This window comes from Microtus oregoni, unplaced genomic scaffold (assembly GCF_018167655.1).
Source record: "Microtus oregoni isolate MIOR12 unplaced genomic scaffold, Mior012 000098F_ref0000018, whole genome shotgun sequence".
Lineage (NCBI taxonomy): Eukaryota > Metazoa > Chordata > Mammalia > Rodentia > Cricetidae > Microtus > Microtus oregoni.
Window position 1 is genome coordinate 1,447,003 of NW_024544711.1, and position 21,650 is coordinate 1,468,652.

The window sequence follows — 21,650 nt, forward strand, 5'->3', positions numbered from 1 at the left end:
GTTGGAGCTAGAGTTGTAAGCTGTCAGATGTGAGTGCTGGTGATTGAATTTGGTCCTCTGGTGCTGACTTCAAACTTACAGAGATCCACCTGCTTCTTCCTCCCAAATACTGGGATTATATGCATGAACCACCACCAAAGCAGTATGGTGATGTTATTCTGAGCCATCCGTATAGCCCCAGAGTAATGTTTTATCTTTCCTAGTGTATCATGACAAGAGATACAAATTTTGATCATTTGGTTAAGTGTGTATGTTTCATGTTTATTTTTGGTAAGGTAAAGTTAATGCTTTCTTCCTTTGTCATAAATAATCTGGATTTCTATGACACCATGTAGTTATTCAGTATTCCAGTTAGTATCCATCTACTTGGTTTAGGATTTATTTATTTAATCTCAGCAGAGGCATAGCACCAGGTGAATCTCTTGAGTTTGGGGTCAGCCTGGTTTACATAGCAAGATCCAGGCCAGCCAGGACTACATAATGTCTCAACCCTCTCTCATTAAAAAAAAAATTTTTTTTTTGTGTGTATGTCTGTCTGTGGTTTTGTGCAAGTGGGTGCAAACTGCCTGTGGAGGTCAGAGGCATTGGATTCCCCTGGACCTGGAGTTCTGGGCAGTTGTGAGCCACCTGAATTTGGGTCCTTACAGTAGTAGAGCTGTCTCTTCAGCCAAATGCTTTAGTGTTCTTGATTCTTCCGTGAATCATCTATGCCTATGGGTGTTCCTAAATGTTCATTTCCCCTTTTCTTACCTTTTTAAAGTTTTTGTTATTTTGTAACAGGCTTTTATTCCTTAGCTTAGATTGATCTTTAATTTGTGATCTTTCTTCCTATGTTTTCTGAGTGCTGGGTAAGTTATATGCTTGGCCTAAGTGGTGTTTTTATTTAAATACTTTTTTTGTATTCATTAGGTCTTTTGTTTGGAAGAATTTTCCTGTAATTCATATTAACAGCCTATATCATCTAGAGGATCACAATCTGTTTTATCTAATTAAATCTGTAGAAAAGCTTTGTGAAAAAGATACTGGTTGATAGTTTTTTTTTTGTATAAATGATACAAGTTTAAAGTAGTTAAGGTGACTAAGTGTGCTCTTGGATCTTGTTGTCCTCATTTATCATGTAAAGAGTTTAATTTTGTTAATTGTGAAGATAACTTTTTTCCCTGAGTGACCGCATAGTTCCGTAATATTAGAAAATACATCTAGGGGCCTGGTGGTGGTAGTGCTTTAGATTGCCTGGAGCTGGAGTTACAGATTCTAGGAACCAAATCTGGGGCCTTTGGAAGGGCAGCCAGTGCTTTTAACTATAAGCTGTGAACCATTTCATTAGTGGATTGAGATTTCCTCCTTCCCTTCCTCCTTTTCTTTTGACAGGGTACTCACTATGTAGTTCTAGGGTATTCACTATAGATCAGGATGGCCTTGAATTTACAGAAATCCGTCAGCCTCTGCTTCCTGAGTGGGGGAATTAAATGTGTGTGCTGACACACCTGTCTGGATTGAGGTTCCTTAATATATAGTGATTTTTTTTTTTTGAGGCAGGGTTTCTCTGTGGCTTTGGAGCCTGTCGTGAACTAGTTCTTGTAGACCAGGCTGGCCTGAACTCACAGAGATCCTCCTGCCTCTGCCTCCTGAGTGCTGGAATTAAAGGTGTGTGCCACCACTGCCTGGCCTATGTATAGTGAATTTGTATTGGACAAATTTTGTTTTTGTTTTCAGTGCTTACTTACAGGTATTTATCATTAGTATATATAAAAGCTACATTTTTCAGCTCTGTCTGACTTTGTAAACAACGAGAATATCGGTGGGTGCTTTTCATAGTTGTAGTGATAGTAGAGCATGTCTTGAAAGAAAAACATGTATGACCAGTACTTCTTGGAAGTAGTTATCAGGACTTGTTATCTGCATGGTAGTGTGTTTAAGGTACACTGTTTATCTGCATGAAGCTACTGAACACTTTTCTTTCTTTTGAGGAAGGGTTTCTCTTTGTAACCCTGACTGTTAATGGAACTTACTCTGTAAAACAGCTGGCCTTGAACTCAGAGACTCTTGCCTCTGCCTCCTGAGTGCTGGGATTAAAGGGCCAACACAGCCCGGTTTACTAACCGCCTTTATTTAGCGACTTGTCTGAATTGAGTTATTTCATAAGTGTAAAATAATACTATATTTTGAATACTTGGTGCCTAAATAAGACATCTCTAATTAAAAATATATTGATTACATATTGAAATATTTTGGGTTAAACAAAGTACATTGTTAAAATCTGTTTCTTTTAAAATGTTTTCACTGTGGCTACTAGAAAGTTTTAAGTTACATAAATGGTTCACGTTATATTTTTGTGGCATATTGATTCTTTGAAATTGCTAAAGGTATCCATGATATTAAATAGGATTTATTCTCCAGGTTATTAAACCCAGGTTAAATATTCAGAACAGGGAATGGAGCAATGCTCAGTGGTTAGAGTACTTGTTGCTCTTAATAGAGGACCCTGGTTCCGTGCCTAGCATCTACATGGTGGATTGTAGCCATTCATGTAATTTTAGTTCTGGAGGATCTGATGCCCTTTTTTGACCTCTTTGGGCTCCTGGCATGCATATGGTGCACAGACATATGTAGATAAATCAACACTTAACACATAAAATACTTTAAAGCAATAATGAAGTGAGGTATACCTTTGGGGATACTGCAGTAGATACGGGGGAAAACTAATAGAAAATGTTGCTGTATTAGTTTCTGAAAAAATTCCTCCCTCCCTGCCTCCCTGCCTGCCTCCCTCCCTGCCTCCCTCCCTCAATCTTGATCAGTCTCACTCTATAGCCTTGGGCCTGGAACTCGTTATGTAGAACAGCCTGACTTCAAACTCATAGAGATTTGATAGCTCTGCCTACCCAGTGCTGGGATTAAAAGCGTGCGTCATCAGGCTTGGCAGAAATTTCTTTTAAAATACCCTTCACGTTAGCTTCTCATGCTGTACCAATGCTGGACTGGAAAAACTGGAACTAGAAATATCTTGGTATCAGAGAAGCCAAACTTTAGGTATTCTATGTGCTCAGGATTATCCCTTAGTGTTTGTAAGCATGAAATTATTATGTGTAAGAGGTCCTTTGCAGGTTAGTTATAATTATCTCATCTTGTGAATGCTGCTTTACTGATAGGAAAGTCTTTGTTAGAAGTTTATTATGTATTTTATGTTTCTGTTTGACATTTGCTTGATTTTGGCTTTTTGTTTCTTAGAAATGACTGCCGTCCACACTGGCAACATAAACTTCAAATGGGACCCCAAAAGTCTAGAGATCAGGACTCTGGCTGTTGAAAGACTGTTGGAGCCTCTTGTTACACAGGTAAGAATCTGGAAACACAAATGCATAGCTGTTCAAACATTGTTTTGCAATAGGCCTGGCTAATAGACTCATGACCAAGGTTGTTAGCTCAGAGTCTTACTTGAATTGATTGAGCTTGGTTAGTTTGATTTGGTTTCATTACTAGCTGAATATCAACACATTTATTTATTTAAAATTATTTATTTTTATTTTGTGCATTGGTGTTTTGCCTGCATGTATGTCTGTGTGAGGGTGTCAGATCTTGGAGTTACAGTTGTTGGTTGTCATGTAGATGCTGGGAATTGAACCTGGGTCATCTGGAAGAGCAGTCAGTACTCTTAACTGTTGAGCCATCTCTCAGCCCCACATATATGTATTTAATTCTTTTTGTTACTGTTTTTGAGACAGGATTTTATATCACCAAGACTGGTATCAAAACTCCTTAAGTAGCTGAGGCTGAACTTAAATTCTCCTGATCCCTGTCTTTACTTCATCAATACTGCTTGGATTAGAGCTATGTGAACCATACCTGGCTATAGTTAATTCTTTAGACTACAGTTGCTACCATTTTCTAAAGTCTTATTGCTGATAGTAAAGGTTATTAGTATGTGGCACAAATGTCCAAATATTTGTGCTTTTCTTCACCCACCGTTGGAGAGGAAATGCAAGGAAGATGGGACTTGATTGTTACAGTTCCTCATTTAGCTTAATGCACCCTTCGTTGTGTAGGATTAGTTGGCAGGTAATTGAATTTAAAGGTGTAGGCTTGGTATATTCTGTTACAATACATGTATCAATGTGATGGCGTTTATTAACTTAGCAGCTAGCTATATATCTTTCTTCTTTTGTATATATTAGGGGAGAGAGAAAATGAGAATGGCATTTACTGTCTTTAAAAATTGCCTTCCAAGGGCTGGAGAAATGGCTCAGCCATTACAGGCTAGGCTCACAACCAAAAATTGCCTTCCAAGTCATAAATTGTTATTTTATGTGTCTATATGTAGCTGTGTGGGGGTTAGGTAGAATATTTGCTTTCTTGAACCCAGTATATACTGTATCTTTCAGGTCTTGTGTTGGCAGATTTATACTGTAACAAATCTTTAATCATCCTCAACCTACAGATCATCTGGCATATTAAACTTATTAATGATGCCTAAAGTTCTGAAACTTTAAGCATCATTACAGTAGGTTTCTGTGGGCAATCTTTCTTTTCTTTATTAAGGACCTTTACTAATTAATGCTAAGATTTGTGTTAATAAGCTTGAACAGACTTCAGAAGTAAGTTATCTTTTGCAGACTGGTGACAATGACAATGTAGCCATCTGATAAAGCTAAATTCATTGTTCAACTTGTTCTAGAAATTCTTCACTAAAAAAGGCATTGTACTTATCAGTAATGTTAGTTTTAGTCTGTAAAGTCGCTCTAAAACCTAATGATTAAGAAATTAAAATATGCATTGCATTTCTTATCTTGCATATTAAAAAATAAATTATTTTGGAAACTAAATGTAGCATCGTTTTTCTGTTCTCCAATCTGGAAAGTATTGTGCTATTTCACACTTAGCAAGCTTTCTAAGTGTAGTGCCTTCCTTCCTAATGGATTGAGGCTTGCTGTCTTTAGAAATATTAGCCTGTTACTTTTCACTTTAAATAATTATTCTTTTTAAAAAAAATTTAACTCTTAGGTGACAACCCTGGTAAACACCAACAGTAAAGGGCCCTCTAATAAAAAGAGAGGTCGTTCCAAGAAGGCCCATGTTTTGGCTGCATCTGTTGAACAAGCAACTGAGAATTTCTTGGAAAAGGGGGATAAAATTGCAAAAGAGAGTCAGTTTCTCAAGGAGGAGCTTGTGGCTGCTGTAGAAGATGTTCGAAAACAAGGTAGGTCAATACTTGCTGTACATATGAAGAGATACAGGTCTTTCTAGAAACTCAGTAAAATTTAAAAATTACATTTGTTTATATCTGTACACATACTTGTGTTTGTATTCAGCATGCATGTAGAGGTCAGGACGACTTGTGGGAGTCAGGTTTTTTGTTGTTTTTTTTTTTGTTTTAAACTGTGTGTGTGTTGGGGATTGAACTTAGGTTGTCAGGCTTGGCAGCATCTGCCTTGACTGATTGAGCCATCTCGCTGGCCGTAACCAGCCTTTATTTCTTATGGGTTATTCACCTGGGGAAAGTTGGCTGCTGTGCCATAAGAATACTCTGGAAGTTCTGCAGTGAGGAGGTAACGTTCTACTGTCAAAAGCCTTCAGCATACGTCCCCAAGCATGTGAGTAAACTTTGGAAACAGAGATCCATGTGTATTCAAATTTGAAGCTACCCTTGTGTTTTGGATGATTTATTAGCCAGCAGAAGAATATGAATTCCTTTCTCTAGAAGGTCTTTATTGGTTCTAAGCCCTGATGTGACTTGTTTTACTAGTATATTAAATAAATGCTTATCTAAGGAAATGCCTTTTGGTATCTATGGAAACATCTGGTTCCTAAAGGTAGTTTAGATGTGTTTGCTCTGCATCAGTGTTGACTACTTTTGATTAGATAGGAGTTTCTAGATTTTTTTTTTTTTTAAGTAAAGGACCAGGTAACATTTTAGCCTTATTGGCCATAGAATTTGTGCTGAAACTGTTCAGTCCTGCTGTTGAGTTGGGAAAGAAACTATGGAGAATGTATGCACAAATGTACAAAGGTATGATCTAATAAAATTTATGAAAGCAGAAGTATTCTGTTTTGAAATGCAAAATATAGTTTTATAATTCCTTTTTTTTTAAAGATTATTTATTATATACACATAGTGTTCGGCCTCCATGTATGCCTGCAGGCCAGAAGAGGGCACCAGATCTCATTACAGATGGTTGTGAGCCACCATGTGGTTGCTGGGATTTGAACTCAGGACCTCTGGAAGTGCTCTTAACCTCTGAGCCATCTCTCCAGCCCCTAGTTTTATAATTCTAATCTAAGATTTTTCTACACTGTTTAATAATATAAGTTTGTTATATTCAAAGAAGTATTTGTTTATATATTTATAATATTTTTGAATTTGAAGTCAGACCTTTTGTGTTAGGGGCTTGTGTGTGCCCTGTGCTTTCTTTTCTGTGCAACCATGACTAATGAATGCATATAGTTTCATACCATAATTTTCTTTTTGTATTAGTCTGTTATATAAATAATGTGTATGAAAATTTGGGTACCTTAAAATACCACTTAATGCTGTACGTGTGTCAGAAACATCCACATTCATAAAACTCAGGTCCATTTTTCCTTCAGGGTAACAAAATGATCAGGCGAGCCTCCCATGGCAAATGGGAGCCAGTTATCAATTTCAGGACTTTTAACTCCTATGATCTAGGGTTCCATTATAATGTCAGTCTACTTAAACTAGGTGCTGAACCTTAAACAGACTGAAGCATATTGCTGCTTCTCATATGTGCCCTTTCTTTGATTAGGTCAGTCCTAGCTTTGAGTGGTGTTTTTTTCCTAGTTCTTATTATAGTGATAATTAAATGGATTGCCCTCCTCTTTCCAGTTTATTTTGTAGTCTGCTGGTCTTTCTCTGTGGTACTTAAACATGGTACCTGGTTTGTGATAGGTACATGTTTTAGGATAATTAACTGTTTCCTAAAGAGTACAGTGTGAGTCTGTATTTCCTTTCTCAAAATTTAAGTGTGTTTTACTTCTCTTTGACAAGTAGGAATGTTTTCATGTAGGTGGAGACTCAAAGAGTTGATACAGTGCACATGGTGTGAGAGTCATCATCCTTCCAGTATTTTTAGTATGTTCACAGGGTTAAGCAACCGTCGTCCTAAGTTCAGAGCATTTTTGTTACCCCCAAAGTCACCTTTTACTCATCATTAATCACTGATGTCTTTTACCTTTTCTTTTTAATTTTTAAAGACGGAGGTCTTGCTACTTAGGTCAGGCTTGCCTGGTACATGGATCATTTTGCCTTGTTTTCCCAAATTATCATAAGTGTGTGCTGTCATGCCTGCCCCCATACATATGTATTTCAATAGTTCTTACAGAGGAGGGCTGCCTCTGGTTATCTTAAGTGTATTTAATGAGTCCTTGAATAATTAGAGTTTTGACTAGTAAAAGAAGGCACTTAGCTGCCTAAAGGACATTCACCTGACAGATGAGATGATTTAAGTCATTAGAAATGGAGAGCCAGGCTGAGCTGGTGCACACCTTTAATCTCAGCACTTGGGAGGCAGAGACAGGCGGAGCTCTGAGTTTAGGCCAGCCTGGGCTACAGAGTGAGTTCCAGGATGAGCCAGGGCTACACAGTGAACCATTGTCTCAAAAAAGGGAGGTTTCAAAAACAGGGCAGTGATGTTAAATTGGATATGGGGAAATGAGGAATAGTTTCTGTATTAATTGCTTTTTCTCAGTTGTTATAAGAAAATACCTGACAAATGAAACATAAGGAAGCTATTTTTGGCTAAGAGTTGCAAGGAATACTGTATAGCCTGGTGAGCCAAGGTGTGTTAGCAGGACAGAGGTGTGTGGTCTGATTGCTCCTCTAGTCAGGAAGCAGAGAGTTACGAATATTCTCAGTTAACCTAGTCTAGATAATCCCACATATATATGCCTAGAAATTTGTTTCCATGAGTCTAAATCTGAACAAATTGTTACTCAAGATAACTATTACATACCTTCTATTGGAATAGGATTTTACTTGATGGTTGTTGTGAGGCTTGCCTCTTAGAAAGGTTAGGCAAGAAGATTGAAAGTCACACCTGGGCTACATGTCAGCCCTTATCCTTAAAAAAAAGAAAGAGAACAACAACAACAACAAAAAACCCACCAAGCTAAAACAGCAGGGCTTGTAGTATTGGGTCTCATCAGCATTTTGTTTCAAAAGCTGATGATAGGGGCTTGCTCTAATACCAGCAGCTTCGTCCCTGCTGCTCATGCATACACCTGTGTGAAGACTAAAAGAAGCAGAGGCACACCTTTATACAATCTTGCATTGTTTCCAATAACATTTTTTCCCCCCAGGAAAGAGGCCAAGTCTAGCATGGGCAGCTTTGTCTTGGGTGGGGGGGGGCACCAACAAAAAAACAGAAAGAACATAAAAGAGGGTTCAAGTTAATACATGATTGAGTAAAAGCAAATCTTCTAGGAAGAATGTATGTTAGAAAAAGACTGAATGGGGCCGACTGGTTGACTGTGTGTTCCTCTGATGGGGAAGACATTGTTTTAGGAGTGTTCTTAGTTTTTTAGTTGCTCTACAGACACCATGACTAAGAGCTTACAGAAGGACATGTATGTTTATTGGGGCTTAAAGTTTCAGAGGGCTAGTTAAGAGTCCATAATGATCTTGCTTGGGAGCATAGAGGCAGGCAGGCATGGTGCTGGAGCAGTAGTGGAAAGATTAGAGAAACACTGGGAATGGTGTGAACTTTTGAAACCTCAAAGCCCATCCCTAGGGACACTTCTCATTGAAACAGCTCCACCAACTGGGACCAAACATTCAAATATATGAGCCTATAGAGGCAATTCTCATTCATATCACCAAAGCAGAAAGGCTGTTTTTCTTTTTCTTTATGTTTTGTTGTAGAGTTTATAATTAGGACACACGGGCTCGAAATGTAAATTAATAGAATGAATATAGAAAGAATGATGAGAAGATAAATACCAGGTTACTAATCTTCCTTAATGTGTTAGAACATTGGATCTTGAAATTGAGAAGAAAAAGGGAATGTCAATCCAGCGAAGTAGGAGCACATGCAGATTGTGCTTGGAGAATGTTGAGGCTTGTGCTGCAGGACAGTGTTAATAGAGCACTGGAGACAGGAAAGGTTAGGAGAGTCTGGAGGTTTGGCTTGTATGCGCAAGGTCCTGGGTTTGATCTCAGAAGACATTCCTCCCCCTAATTGGTCTAGGAGATTACTATGTTCTGTGGGTTTTTTGTTTTCAGGCCCAGGCTAGTCTTGATTTTATTCTTCAATTCAGTCTCTCACTTTTGTGTATGTTATTACCCTTTCTTTCTCTTGGACAATTTTTGATAATTGTTCTTATTGTATATAGTTTTGTATTAGGCTTAGAACTTTCTTATTTAGACAAAAAGGGGAAATGTTGTGGGAATTCATTCCACCAGTAGCTTTGGGGTACTGGCCTTAAGGTGTGTCTTGTCTGTGGACATGATCTGTTAAGAGAGACAGGTCGGTTTACACGAGCTCTTGGATTGTAAAGACTGGATCAGGCCGACTGAAGCAGCCTGTGGCTGGTTCCCAGCTTCCTTGGTCCCAGCTCTGTGGTTCTTGCTACAGGTGTGCTCTTGGCTTAGGGCACTATTTAAGGAGTGGCTTGGAATGCCAGGTGTGGAAGGGAAGAACTTTAAGGGAATGATGTAGGATCACAGGATTCTATTGTTGGGACAGGTTCGCAGCTTCCCATATGCTCCAGTACATAAGTGATACAGAGCTCACTCCCTCAGGAAGCAGCTCTTTCCAGTATTGGTTTGTGTTTATTTTTAAAACTTTTTCTTTTAAATTTAAATTGAAATGTTTTCTTTAATTTTAAGAAATTCTACCATCTGGGCAACATCAAATATAAGGAAAAGAGGTGGTGCATGGGGGAGTAATCTTTGAGCTTTGTTCTCCCGGGGAGGTTGAAGAGGTTGAGAGATGGGAGAGTCTAGAGGCAGGACTCTAAGCCTGGACAAGTTGTCACTGCTGTATGCTAACAAGGGGATGGAGGGAAAAATGTAAAGGAATAAGTTTTCATGCGTGTTAACGTGTGCAAATAACTGTTCTTTTAATAGATAAACTAAGGGAGTCGGTACATGAAATACTATGTCATTTATTTTCTTGTGACCTGAATCATTTTAGGAACACGTTGAGGCAATGGTGGGTGCTAAGAACTGAGGCAAATTATTTAAATTTGAAAGTATTTGTTCCAGGAACTTGGGATGTAGCTTAGTTGGTAGAGTGCTTGCTTAGCATGTTTGAGACCCTGGGTTTGATCTCAACGTCATATAAAACCAGGCAGAGTGGCATTCCCCTGTAATTTCATTACTCAGTAGGTGGAGACAGGAAGTTCTAGGTCATGCTTAGCTACATAGTGAGTTCAAAGCCAGCCTGGGATACATGAGAATTTCTCTGAACAAAAAAGAAAAGGGAGAAAAAAACCCCTCATCTCAGCATAGAGCCATTTGCATTCAGTGCTGCCAATTTTTAGTCAAGTTAGCATTGCTTGACAATATTTGGTCCAGTAATTTAGTTATACTCACAACAGTCAATTAATAGGCTGCCTTATTTTAACTTTTTTTTGTTACATCTGTAGATTTTATATATCTACTGCCAAGGTACAAGGACTTGTTCATTTTTTTTTCAAAGATCTCATCTACTTCTTGATATTCACGCATATACCTCTCCTCCTTCCTGAATCACTTTGTAATTCTGTCCTTTTAATGCTGTTACATTCATCTTTTGAGATTGGCTTTTTCTCCACTGAGAATGATGTCTGATTTGAAGGTCTATGTAATAATTGTTTAAACTTTTAACTGCTATTCTGTAGAATGGTTATGACTTACCATGGGAAAGTAGAGATGCCTCTTGCATTTTATCCTCTTAACAGTTTTATTGTTTTGTTCATAAAGTTTTGTTTTATTTTAATTATGAACATATACATATATGTCTGTATTTATGTATGTGTATATATATGTGGGTCTAGGTGCACTTGAAGGCCAGATGATGGGTGCTCGGGAGCTGGAATTACAGGAAGTTTTGAGCTGCCTTATATGAGTGCTGGTAACCAAAACTGGGTCATCTGCTAGAGAAATCTGCAGTCTCAACCTTTGAATCATTTTCCAGTCTTTTAACATTTTCTCCCCTACAGTAAAACTTTAATTTTGATTAAGTCTACTGTATTGGTTTCCCATACCATTTATGAATATAAATTCTTCATGAAGATTTTTATGTTTTCTTTTAAAAATTTTCATTATCATTTTATCCTTCCATCTGTTTGTCTCATCTCTCTCCCTCCCCTCCCCTCCCCTCCCTCTGTCTCTCTCTCTCTGTGTCTCTGTCTCTCTCTCTGTGTCTCTGTCTCTCTCTGTCTCTCTGTCTCTCTGTCTCTCTCTCTCTCTCTCTCTCTCTCTCTCTCTCTCTCTCATTGGGGGTGTTGAGACAGGTTTCTGTCCTGGAACTTACTATGTAGATCAGGTTGGCTTTGAATTCACAGAGCTTCCCCCTGCTGGGATTAAAAGTGTGTGCCACTATATCCAGCTACTTTTAGACTATGTATTTAAACTTGAGCTGTTTGGATTGTATTTTTTTTTCTTAAATCAGGTTTAGTGTTTAGGTCACTTTCTCCTCCCCTTTTGCCTGTAAAGAACCAAGTTGCGCCAGCATTGTTTGTTGGAAATGTTGTCTTCTCTCAATTGAATTAATTTTGCACATTTGTTAACAATCTGTTGATTGTTCTTGCGTGGAGTAGATCAGGGTTCTGTGTTTCCTTCCATTGATGTATGAGTCTTCATTTCCCTTTGGCCAGTTCCACACAGCCTTGGTTGTATAGCTTAATTATTATTATTATTATTTTTTTAATTCTTTGACTGAAAAAGAAGTAACTTGTGGGAGGAAAATTTTATTTCACCTCACAGTTCCTGGGGTAGACTGCTCACGGCTATGGTAGTGGACTCTTCTGCCATCTGGGTGGATCAGGAACAGATGAGTGCTGGTGCAAAGCTGCCTTCCTCCAGCCCTTAACATTCCTGGAAAAAACTCTTATTTGTATCATAGAGGTCTTGGGGATACAACTTAAATTTAGCAATAATTATAAATATTTAATTAAAATTCAGCTGGGAGGTGATGGTGCACTCTTAAATCCCAGCACTATGGAGACAGAGGCAGGTGGATCTTTGAGTTAGAGGCCAGCCTGGTCTACAGAGAAAGTTCCAAGTCTGTTACTACACAGTGAAACCTGTTTGAAAAAAATCAACCAACTAACCAAATAAATATATGTGTGTATATATTATATTTATTATTATTATTATTTTTAGTTTTTCGAGACAGGGTTTCTCTGTAGCTTTGGAGCCTGTTCTGGCACTAGCTCTTGTAGACAAGGCTGGCCTCGAACTCACAGAGATCCACCTGCCTCTGCCTCCCGAGTGCTGGGATTAAAGGTGTGCGCCACCATCGCCCGGCATAACATATTTATTATGTATTATTATATATTATGGGGCTTTGTTCATGCTAGGCAAGCACTCTACTGTGGACCCACATCCCTATTTCTAGTCAAAACCTTATATCATTTTCTTTCCATGTTATTAGGTTTAATGTTGTTAATATTTTTATTTAAGCTTTATATGTGTATATTGTCTTTGTGTATACATGTCGCAGGTGTCTGGGTGCTTGTTGGAGAGGTCAGAATTGTTGGCTTCCCTAGAGTTGGAGTTGTATGCTTTTGTGAGCTGCCTAATGAGGGTGCCGTGAAATGAATTTGGAAGAACCGCAAGTGTTTTTAACTGCCGAGCCATCTCTCCAGCCCCAAGAGTAATATGTGGGTGCTTTTTTTTTTTTTTAAAGATTTATTTATTTATTATGTATACAACATTCTGCCTCCATGTATGCCCACACGCCAGAGGGCGCCAGATCTCATTACAGATGGTTGTCAACCACCATGTGGTTGCTGGGAATTGAACTCAGGACCTCTGGAAGAGCAGACAGTGCTCTTAACCACTGAGCCATCTCTCCAGCCCTATGTGGGTGCTTTTTATTTTTTAAAGTATGAATTGGTGTTTTGCCATGTGTGTCAGGTCCCCTGTAACTGGAGTTACAGATAGTTGTGAACTGCCAATGGGTGCTGGGAATTGAACGGGGTCCTCTGGAAGAGCAGTCAGCGCTCTTTTAACTGTTGAACCATCTATCCAACCCTAATGTTTTTTCTTTCTTTTTTTTAATTTCAAGACATTGTTTTTCTGTTTAGCTTTGGAGCCTGTCGTTTAACTAGCTCGTGTAGACCAGGCTGGCCTTGAACTCACTGAGATTCACCTATTTTCTGCCTGTTGAGTGCTGGGATTAAAGGTGTGTGCCACCACCGTTTACTTTTGTTTCTATCTTTTTAATATTTTGAGTGAGTGAGTGTGTGTGTGTGTAGTATGTATGTATGTATGTATGTATGTATGTATGAGATGTAACCCTGCAATGGTACATGTGTAGAAATCAGGACAATTTGCAGGAATTGACTCATTCTTACTCTCTCTCAGGGACTGAATTTAGGTCCTCAAGCTTGGTGGCAAGTTCCTGTATCTCAGCCATCTTTATTATGGCCCAGGCCTCTGTCTATCTGTCTGTCTATCTATTTTATAAAAGTGTTTTATGTGTATGGGTCTTTGCCCTGCATATATCTGTATACTATATACATGCCTGGTGCCCGTGAAGGCTAGAAAAGGGTGTCAGATCCACTGGACAAGTTACAGATGGTGTGAGCCGATGTGCAGGTGCTGAGAATTGAACCTGGGTCCTATGGAAGAGTAGCCAGTGCTCTAAACCACTGAACTATCTTCATCCTGGGGCAGAAAAATTTTCAAAAAATTGTAATAATACAACAAAATACATAAATCCAACATACAGCTTGGTGAATTATATAACTTGGTAACCATTTAGAAAATTTCCTAAGGGTCATAGTTTCTAGGTATTTAAAGGATTTTGTCTCTGTCTCTCTGTCTCTCTCTCTCTCTCTCTCTCTCTCTCTCTCTCTTTCTATTTCCTTTTGAGGTAGGGTTTCTCCATGTAGCCTTGGCTTACCTGGAACTCATTCTGTAGACCAGACTGGCCTTGAGCTTACAGAGATCTGCCCTTCTCAGCTGGGATCAAAGGCATGGGCCACCACTGCCTCACTAAATAAAATATTGTATTTTGTAAATCATTTTCTAGAAGAGTTTTATCTTCAGTTTGGTGATGTTTATTGAACCTTAGCAATTACGTGTTATAGAAATTCAGCTCAGAACTGTTTGAACTTGGAAGAAATTTGAACCTTTGCAATCGGGATTCCTAGGAGTCTATCTCCTGAATTTAGTTATTGGTCAAAGATCCAGGGGCTTGAGACCATAGGATTCTCTTAACTTCCAGTTTTGCTCATTTGATTTGCCTCTGTTGTATGCACTGTGTACATATACTAGTCAAGATACCCAAAGCAAGATAGTCATCTTAGTTCGGTCATCAGCAGAAAATCTTTTCTTCCTCAGTATCTATAACTGGTCCAGCTTGATTCATGCTCAGTCTGGAACAGGTTTTCTGTTGGCAGAGGACAGTGAAACAAATCTGAATTCATCTTTACACCCCCCCCCCCCAACAAGACCCTAGGGGAGAATTCTCTAGAGGATCATGTGTACTCCGTAAAGTGATGTGTAAGGGAAAAGGTGTTATTCTTGATAAGTGCTAGGATAGTCCTGTTAGATTTTTTTCTTTTGTAAGTTTAAAATGTCTCCTTTAAAAAAATATTGCTGTTGGGCCTGAGAGATGACTTAGTGGTTAAAAACATTTGCTATTTTTCTAGAGAACCCAAATTTGTTTCATAGGACCCACATTGAGCAACTCACATTTGTGTGAACTCCAGCTCCAAGGGATCCAGCACCTTGTTCTGGCCTCCGTAGGATTGTACACATGTGGAATATATACAATTCATTTTTCAAAATTGGTCTATTGAAGCTGTTGTGTAGCTCAGTGGTTAAGTGCTTACTTAGTACGCTATGTACCATATGTAAGTACTAAGTAAGTAAGTTTGATCTTTACAGCAGGGAAAGATTGCACTATTTGGTGCATGTGAGTGCTCTGAAGGCAGTGCTGACTGTAAATGTTATTAGTTCTCTTTGCTTTTCTTATTAATTGCAATTCTATTTCAGATGGGGTTGGAGATTGAACTCAAATTATCAGGCTTGTTCTGCAAGTACTTTTAGTTCTGAGTCAGAGACTATAATGGCCCTGGAATTCCCCACGTGTAGAAAGTTGACCTTGAATTCCTGATCATTTTCCCTCTGACACCACCTTGAAGTAACTGTTATATACTTCTCGGTCTGTAGGGTTGTTCTCTGGGTGAGCATCAGATAACTTAAAGAAACAGCAGTGTGAACCTTAATCTCTTCCAAATGGCTAGAAGGTGAAGAGAGGTGAAGAGAGTTTGTTTAGTAAATGGCCAGCAAATCTAAAGAGAATGCTTTAATATTTGGTTTGCAGTATCCCTCCCCACTTCATGTCTTTTTTTTTTTTTTGTAGTAATTGTCTTAAGATTTTAGAATTTCTTAAGTTCTGGCATTTGGGTCATTATTCCATTTTAGATAAACTTTGCTAAATAATGCCATGCATTGTAGAGATAAGATTTCAGCTTATTGGAAGCAATCAAAATTGTTCTCTTCTGAGTATCGATCTTTATATAGGTCAGTCCTTCCCTCTTCTCCTCCCTTTCTTTTTGAACTCACTATATAGCTGGTCCTGGCTTTGAATTCTTTTTTTGTTTTGTTTTGTTTTTCGAGGCAGGGTTTCTCTGTAGGTTTGGAACCTGTCCTGGAACTAGCTCTTGTAGCTCAGACTGGCCTTGAACTCACAGAGATCTGCCTGCCTCTGCCTCCCCAGTGCTGGGATTAAAGGCGTGCGCCACCACCGCCCGGCCACTGACTGACTTTGAATTCTTGATCATCTTCCACCATCTCCTGAGCTGTGAGATAACAATCGTGCAAAATATTACTGACTAGTTTCAAAGCAAGAAAGTTTGTCTATCAAAGCTCATAACTTTATAAACATAGTTATCTCTAACTACTCTTTTAAAAAAATTATTTATTTATTTATTACGTATACAGTATTCTGTCTGCTTGTATGCCTACAGTCAAGGAGAAGGGCACCAGATCTCATTACAGATGGTTGTGAGCTACCATGTGGTTGCTGGGAATTGAACTCAGGACCTCTGGAAGAGCATCCAGTGCTCTTTACCAATGAGCCATCTCTCCAGCCCTTGACAAGTGTTTCTACCTTACAATGCTGAGTCACTCAGCATTTGGGAAAAGATTAAGGTTAAGTCAGTTCTGTTTTCAGATTGGTGTAGTAACTTTCTTCATTACATCTAGTAAGTTAGCTGATTTTTCTCATAGTCTTACTTTGAGTTCTGACTTGCTCTTTCCTTTTTCTCTTTGCTGCATGGCTAAAATTGTCCAGTTTTTTTCCTTCCTTTGTGTGTCTATCTTCATTCATCCTTTTATATATCTAAATCTGTTTTAAGAACATCCATTGCATTTCCTACTCTTCATGTGTTCCTAAGGCCTATGATTAAGTTAAAAAAAATGAAAAAAAAAAACCAAACAAAAAATTGTTCATAATGCCTCATGCCTCCAGTCTCATTGCTTAATTCTTTTCTTGCTCTTCATTTTAGTTGAAAGCAAGAGGGAAAGCAAAATACAAGTTCTGGGAACCATTAACTGGTCGTCACCTGGAAGCTTTATGTCTTAGGTTACATGTCTGTTTCAAACTGTAAGTCTCTAAAGTTGGTGCTATACTCTCTTTGACTTGAGATGTGTCAAGGATGCTGTCTGCTTCTGGATCTGTGCCCTTATGTGAGCATATGCTGCTCTGCAGAGATTCAAGTGCTAATGCAGCCAACTTGTAAGTGAGGAAAGAAGAGTGAAATCATTGAATTCTAATGTTTCTTACCATTTTGAAATTGTTCCTCTTTTTAAAGATCTGACTTGTTAAACTCATAAAAATAACACCCATTGAGATAATGCTTTTAAGTTGCAGCAGGTAATTTTACTGTCTTAACACATTTGTACAGTGTAGTAGGGGAAGTTACCCTAGTGTTTTGTTCTTTTTAATAATTCTTTTCTTTTTTAACATTTATTTATTTTATGTGTACATGTATATACATTAGTATGCTATGTCATGTGCTACTTGGAAATCAATGGACAACTTGAGGTATTTGGTTTTTTCACCTTACCCTGTTGTGTCTGGGGTAGGTCATCCAGCTTGATGATAAGTACCACAACCTGCTGAGCCAGCTTGTTGGCCTCTTAAAATTTTGAGATAGGGTTTCATGCCAACAAGACTGGTCTCCAACTGGTTATGTAGCAGAGGATGATCATGAGCTCTTGAACCTCTTCCCTCTTGTCTTCCCTAGTGCTGAGATACAGGTGTGCACCAGTGTACTGGCTTGGTTTTTATTTATTTTATTATTATTATTTTTTTGAGACAGACTCTTATTCTATAGCCCAGGCAGGCCTTAAATTTGCATCAGTCCTTCTACCTAAGCATCCCAAGTACTGGCATTACAGGTGTGCACAACCATACCCAGTTTAAGTGTTAACATTTGCCTTTGGCATGACTTCAGACGTGATGTTGCAGTAACTTGGTTTCTACTAGTTAATTTCTTAAAGAAAGTGATTCCAAGTTGAAATGCATGTTGTGCATTTATTTGAATGTGTAATCAGGAAGCAAGTGTCTCTCTTTGGAGTGTTTCTGAATAGCAGCAGGGCACACTTGAATTAGTAAGGAAAATGAGAACATGAATATGTGTGGTACTCTATTTTAATTTAAAGAAATATTCTGCCGACTGTAAAAAGTTGAAAATGTAAAGTTTCTTTCTGTGTCACCAGGGGTTGGGAGGAAAGTAGATTGAGAGGTTTTTTAGTATCTGTGGATTCAGATTTAAATAACTTGATATTAGTTCACTTTCAAAAGATAAAGTATTGTGAAAAGTGCCTGCCAGAGATTCTTGGAATTGTGTGTCATGTTTTCTGTAGTGATGATGTATCCAGGGCCCAGGGTTTTGTTTTTTTTTTTTTTTTTTTTTTTTCCAGATATCCATCAGTGAGTGCAAGGTGAGGGTGAGGGGATTGCCACTAGTGGTAGAGTGATTTCCTTACTTCCTTCTTTCTTGTTTCTGAAATTCTCTTTCTTTAGGTGTTGAGATCTTTGGCTTATGTTAAACTCTTAGGTATAGGATACTGTATGATAATGTTTTCTTTAATGTTTGCTTCTTGATACTCTGGGTAGAATGAAAAAAAAAAGATGGTTCTTTTTGGGGAATTGAGAGGAAACAAAGTCTTATAGCTCAGATTGTCATTGAATCTGTGATTTTTCTGCTCAGCTTTCTGAATATTAACATTATAGTCATAAATCGCCTTGCCTGACCTTAATAAAATCGTGTGTGTGTGTGTGTGTGTGTGTGTGTGTGTGTGTGTGTGTGTAGTAGGTAAGTAGTGGGTGGGAAAGGGAGGGAGGGTGAGAGATCTCCTGTACCCAGGTTAGCCTTCAACTTGATGTAGCTGTGGATGTCCTTGAGTGTTGCTGCTTCCTGAAATGTGAGATTACAGGTATATGCTACCAAGCCTGGCCAAAAGAATTTTAAGCAAAAGTTTGCTTTTCAAAAGCAAAACACCATCAAAAAGGAACAGCTATTATTATTATTTTGTACTGATTTGTTTTGATACTAAGAGCAAAAAAATAAATTACCTAAAATTTTGTAACAAAGGAATCATGTTTGTGGCTGGAGAGATGGTTTGACCGTTAAGAGCACTGGCTGCTCTTTCAGAGGACTCTGGTTCCATTTCCAGCACCCCTATGGTAGCTCAACTTTCTGTAATTCCAGTTTCAGGAGATCCAGTGCCATCTTCTAACTTCTGAGGGCTCCTTTATATACATGGTCGACATGCATATACCCAGACACACATACACATAAAGGAAATTAATTTGCAGTTTGTTTTCTGTGACTGTGCTTACATGGGTACGTTGTGCTTGATTGTGCCTTTTTTTTTAAATTTTATAATTCTGAAAGATGTTTAGAATCCAGTTACTTTTTCCCTATAATATAATTTTATGAGTGTATAATATTTTTCATGGAGTGAGACAATTCAAATAATACACTATTGTACCAGCAGGCTATAGATTTTAATTTTTCCTGTGTATGTGTGTGTATGCTACAGTGAACTCCTGGACCAGCCAGTTATTTCCTTCACCCCCTGGGCTCTGTAGATGGACCCAGGCTTGGTGGCAAGCACTGTTACTCATTGAGCAGTCTCACTGGCCCTAAGGATTAAAAAAAATATTGTTAATGTTATTCATTTTTTATAGTTTTAGGCAGTTTGATAGACACAATGACGTATATAAATATATGTTTAAGTTTTAAGTAAAAGGCTGAAGGCAGATAATCAGATAAAGGAGAGGGAAGAGGTTTCAGGGCATTAAAATTCTGATGAATTAAAGAGAATAAATTGAACAGAGTCCTGAGAAATAAGATAGGTTTTAGAATTTTCTGATGTCCATAAAATTGATCTTAAAACAGATAATTTTAACATATTTAAGATGCTTAATATTACTTAGTTGTTTACCTGGGAGCTTCTGTCATTTTAACACAGGGCCCTTTTTTCCTGGTCTGCAAAAAAACATATCCAGATGATGTCTTAAATTTTTTTTTCTGTTGGATTTGACAATAACAAAAAGTATGCTCTCATAAAATGTTTCAGAAATGCTTTCCTAAGGTTCGCGTAATAATTGAATTTGTTTTCCTGCAACAGCTGTAAATAGAAAAAAATAACAGTGAGATTGGGTTTGCAGATAAACCACTTTACCTGTGGTTTACCCATATATTAAATATCTGATTTTTGTAAACCCTTTAAAAAGAATTTTTGAAGCCAGGAGCAGTGGAACATCCTTGTAACCTCAGCATTTAGGAGGCTCAGGCAGGAGGAGCATGAGTTTGAGGCTAGCTATAGACAGTCAATATTCTGGCACAGATTAGTCTATTTCAATCTTCCCTGTGGTGCACACATTGTGGTCCCCCTTTTCACTATGTAGCACTGATTCTTTTCTACCTGTTTAAATAGAAAGGAGAACAAATCTCATTAATAAAGACACTTGGGACAGGAGAACTGTAATTTGTAGCCATGTTCCTCTGCTGACAAAAAAAAGGGGGGCACTTTTTCCCCCATCTCCCTCTTACCTTGCCCCTACCTTTTCCTGTGTATCCCCCTTCCTCCTTCCTTTTCCTGTGTACCCCCCTCCCCTTTCCTTCCTAGACTTTGAATATAGAAAAGTTATGGTCAAGAAGCAAGCTATAAGCATCTTTAAGGGGCTGGAGGGATGGCTCAGACATTAAAGAATGCTTCCTGCTCTTGTGACTTGAGTTTAGTTCTTAAGGAAGCACCTGTTTCCATGGCTCCAGCTCCAGGGCATTAGACATCCCTTCTTGCCTCCTTGTGCACACACAAATACACATAAATAAAAATAAGATATTACTATTGTTTCAGAAAAAATAATAAATTTTGTTTTTCTTGGAGTTTTCTTGGCATAGAGTGTGGGCTATGGGGTGTGAAACTGTTGATGTGATAGTTAAGTGAGGGAGATGAGAAATCCCTTGAGGACTAGAGAGAATCTCAGCTTGGAAAGGCCTTTTTAAATGTGGAGAAGTTGAAGTGGTTGTGTTGGCTCAGCAGATTAAGACACCTGTGGCTGAGTTTGGTTCTGGAATCCATATGGTAAAAGGGGAGAACCAACTTTGGCAGGTTGTTTTCTGACCTCATATGTAATGTGGCACCTGCATCTTCCAAATAACCAAGTAAATAAATAGATGTCAGCAAGAAAGCAGTGAAAATGTGGAAAGATTAAGGGTCAGTAAGGTGAGTTTCCCAGACTAGTAAATTGCAGTAGGACCAGGTCCGTTTTTTAGAAGTAACTTTCTGTGCTGTACAGGTTGAGTGAAGGAGGTAGCTGCTGCAACAGTTCCTGCTAGAAGCCAACATCTACTTTATGCTTAAGAAACTTGCAAACATGACTGTTCCATTTTTCTTTTTCTTTGCCATTTAAAACAGGGCTTCATATCACAAGCTGCCTGGAACTTGCTACGTATCCTAGAATGGCATTGAACTTCTGATTCTCTCTCTCTCTTTTTTTTTTTTAATTTATTTATTCATTATGTATACAATATTCTGTCTGTGTGTATGTCTGCAGGCCAGAAGAGGGCACCAGACCTCATTACAGGTGGTTGTGAGCCACCATGTGGTTGCCGGGAATTGAACTCAGGACGTTTGGAAGAGCAGGCAATGCTCTCAACCACTGAGCCATCTCTCCAGCCCTGAACTTCTGATTCTCATGCCCTGTTTTCTCAGATTGTGGGATTACAGATATGTTGGGAAGGGGCTAGCTCTTTGTGTCAGAAAGTCAAGATCATCCTCAACTACATAGCTAACCTGGGCTACAGAAGACTTTGTCTCAAAACAAAGAAACCAACACACTAAATACTCACTATGAAAGTAAGCAAACAAACAAAAAATTTAGTACAGCATAGTAGATTCTCTTTGTAAAATGTGGGCAGCTCATACCTCTAATCCCAGCACTGTGGAGGTG

General features: G+C 38.5%; 1 protein-coding gene across 1 annotated transcript in view; it reads left to right on the top strand.

Annotated features, from left to right (window-relative positions):
• The window catches only part of LOC121442927 (catenin alpha-1), a 135,329-nt gene that overhangs the window by 23,211 nt on the left and 90,468 nt on the right, over window positions 1-21,650 (top strand). Inside the window, exons 2-3 of the mRNA XM_041644557.1 lie at window positions 3,232-3,338; window positions 5,002-5,197. Of these exons, the coding sequence (XP_041500491.1) occupies window positions 3,234-3,338; window positions 5,002-5,197 (301 nt within the window). The 5' untranslated portion in view covers window positions 3,232-3,233. The remainder of the gene's footprint in view (window positions 1-3,231; window positions 3,339-5,001; window positions 5,198-21,650) is intronic.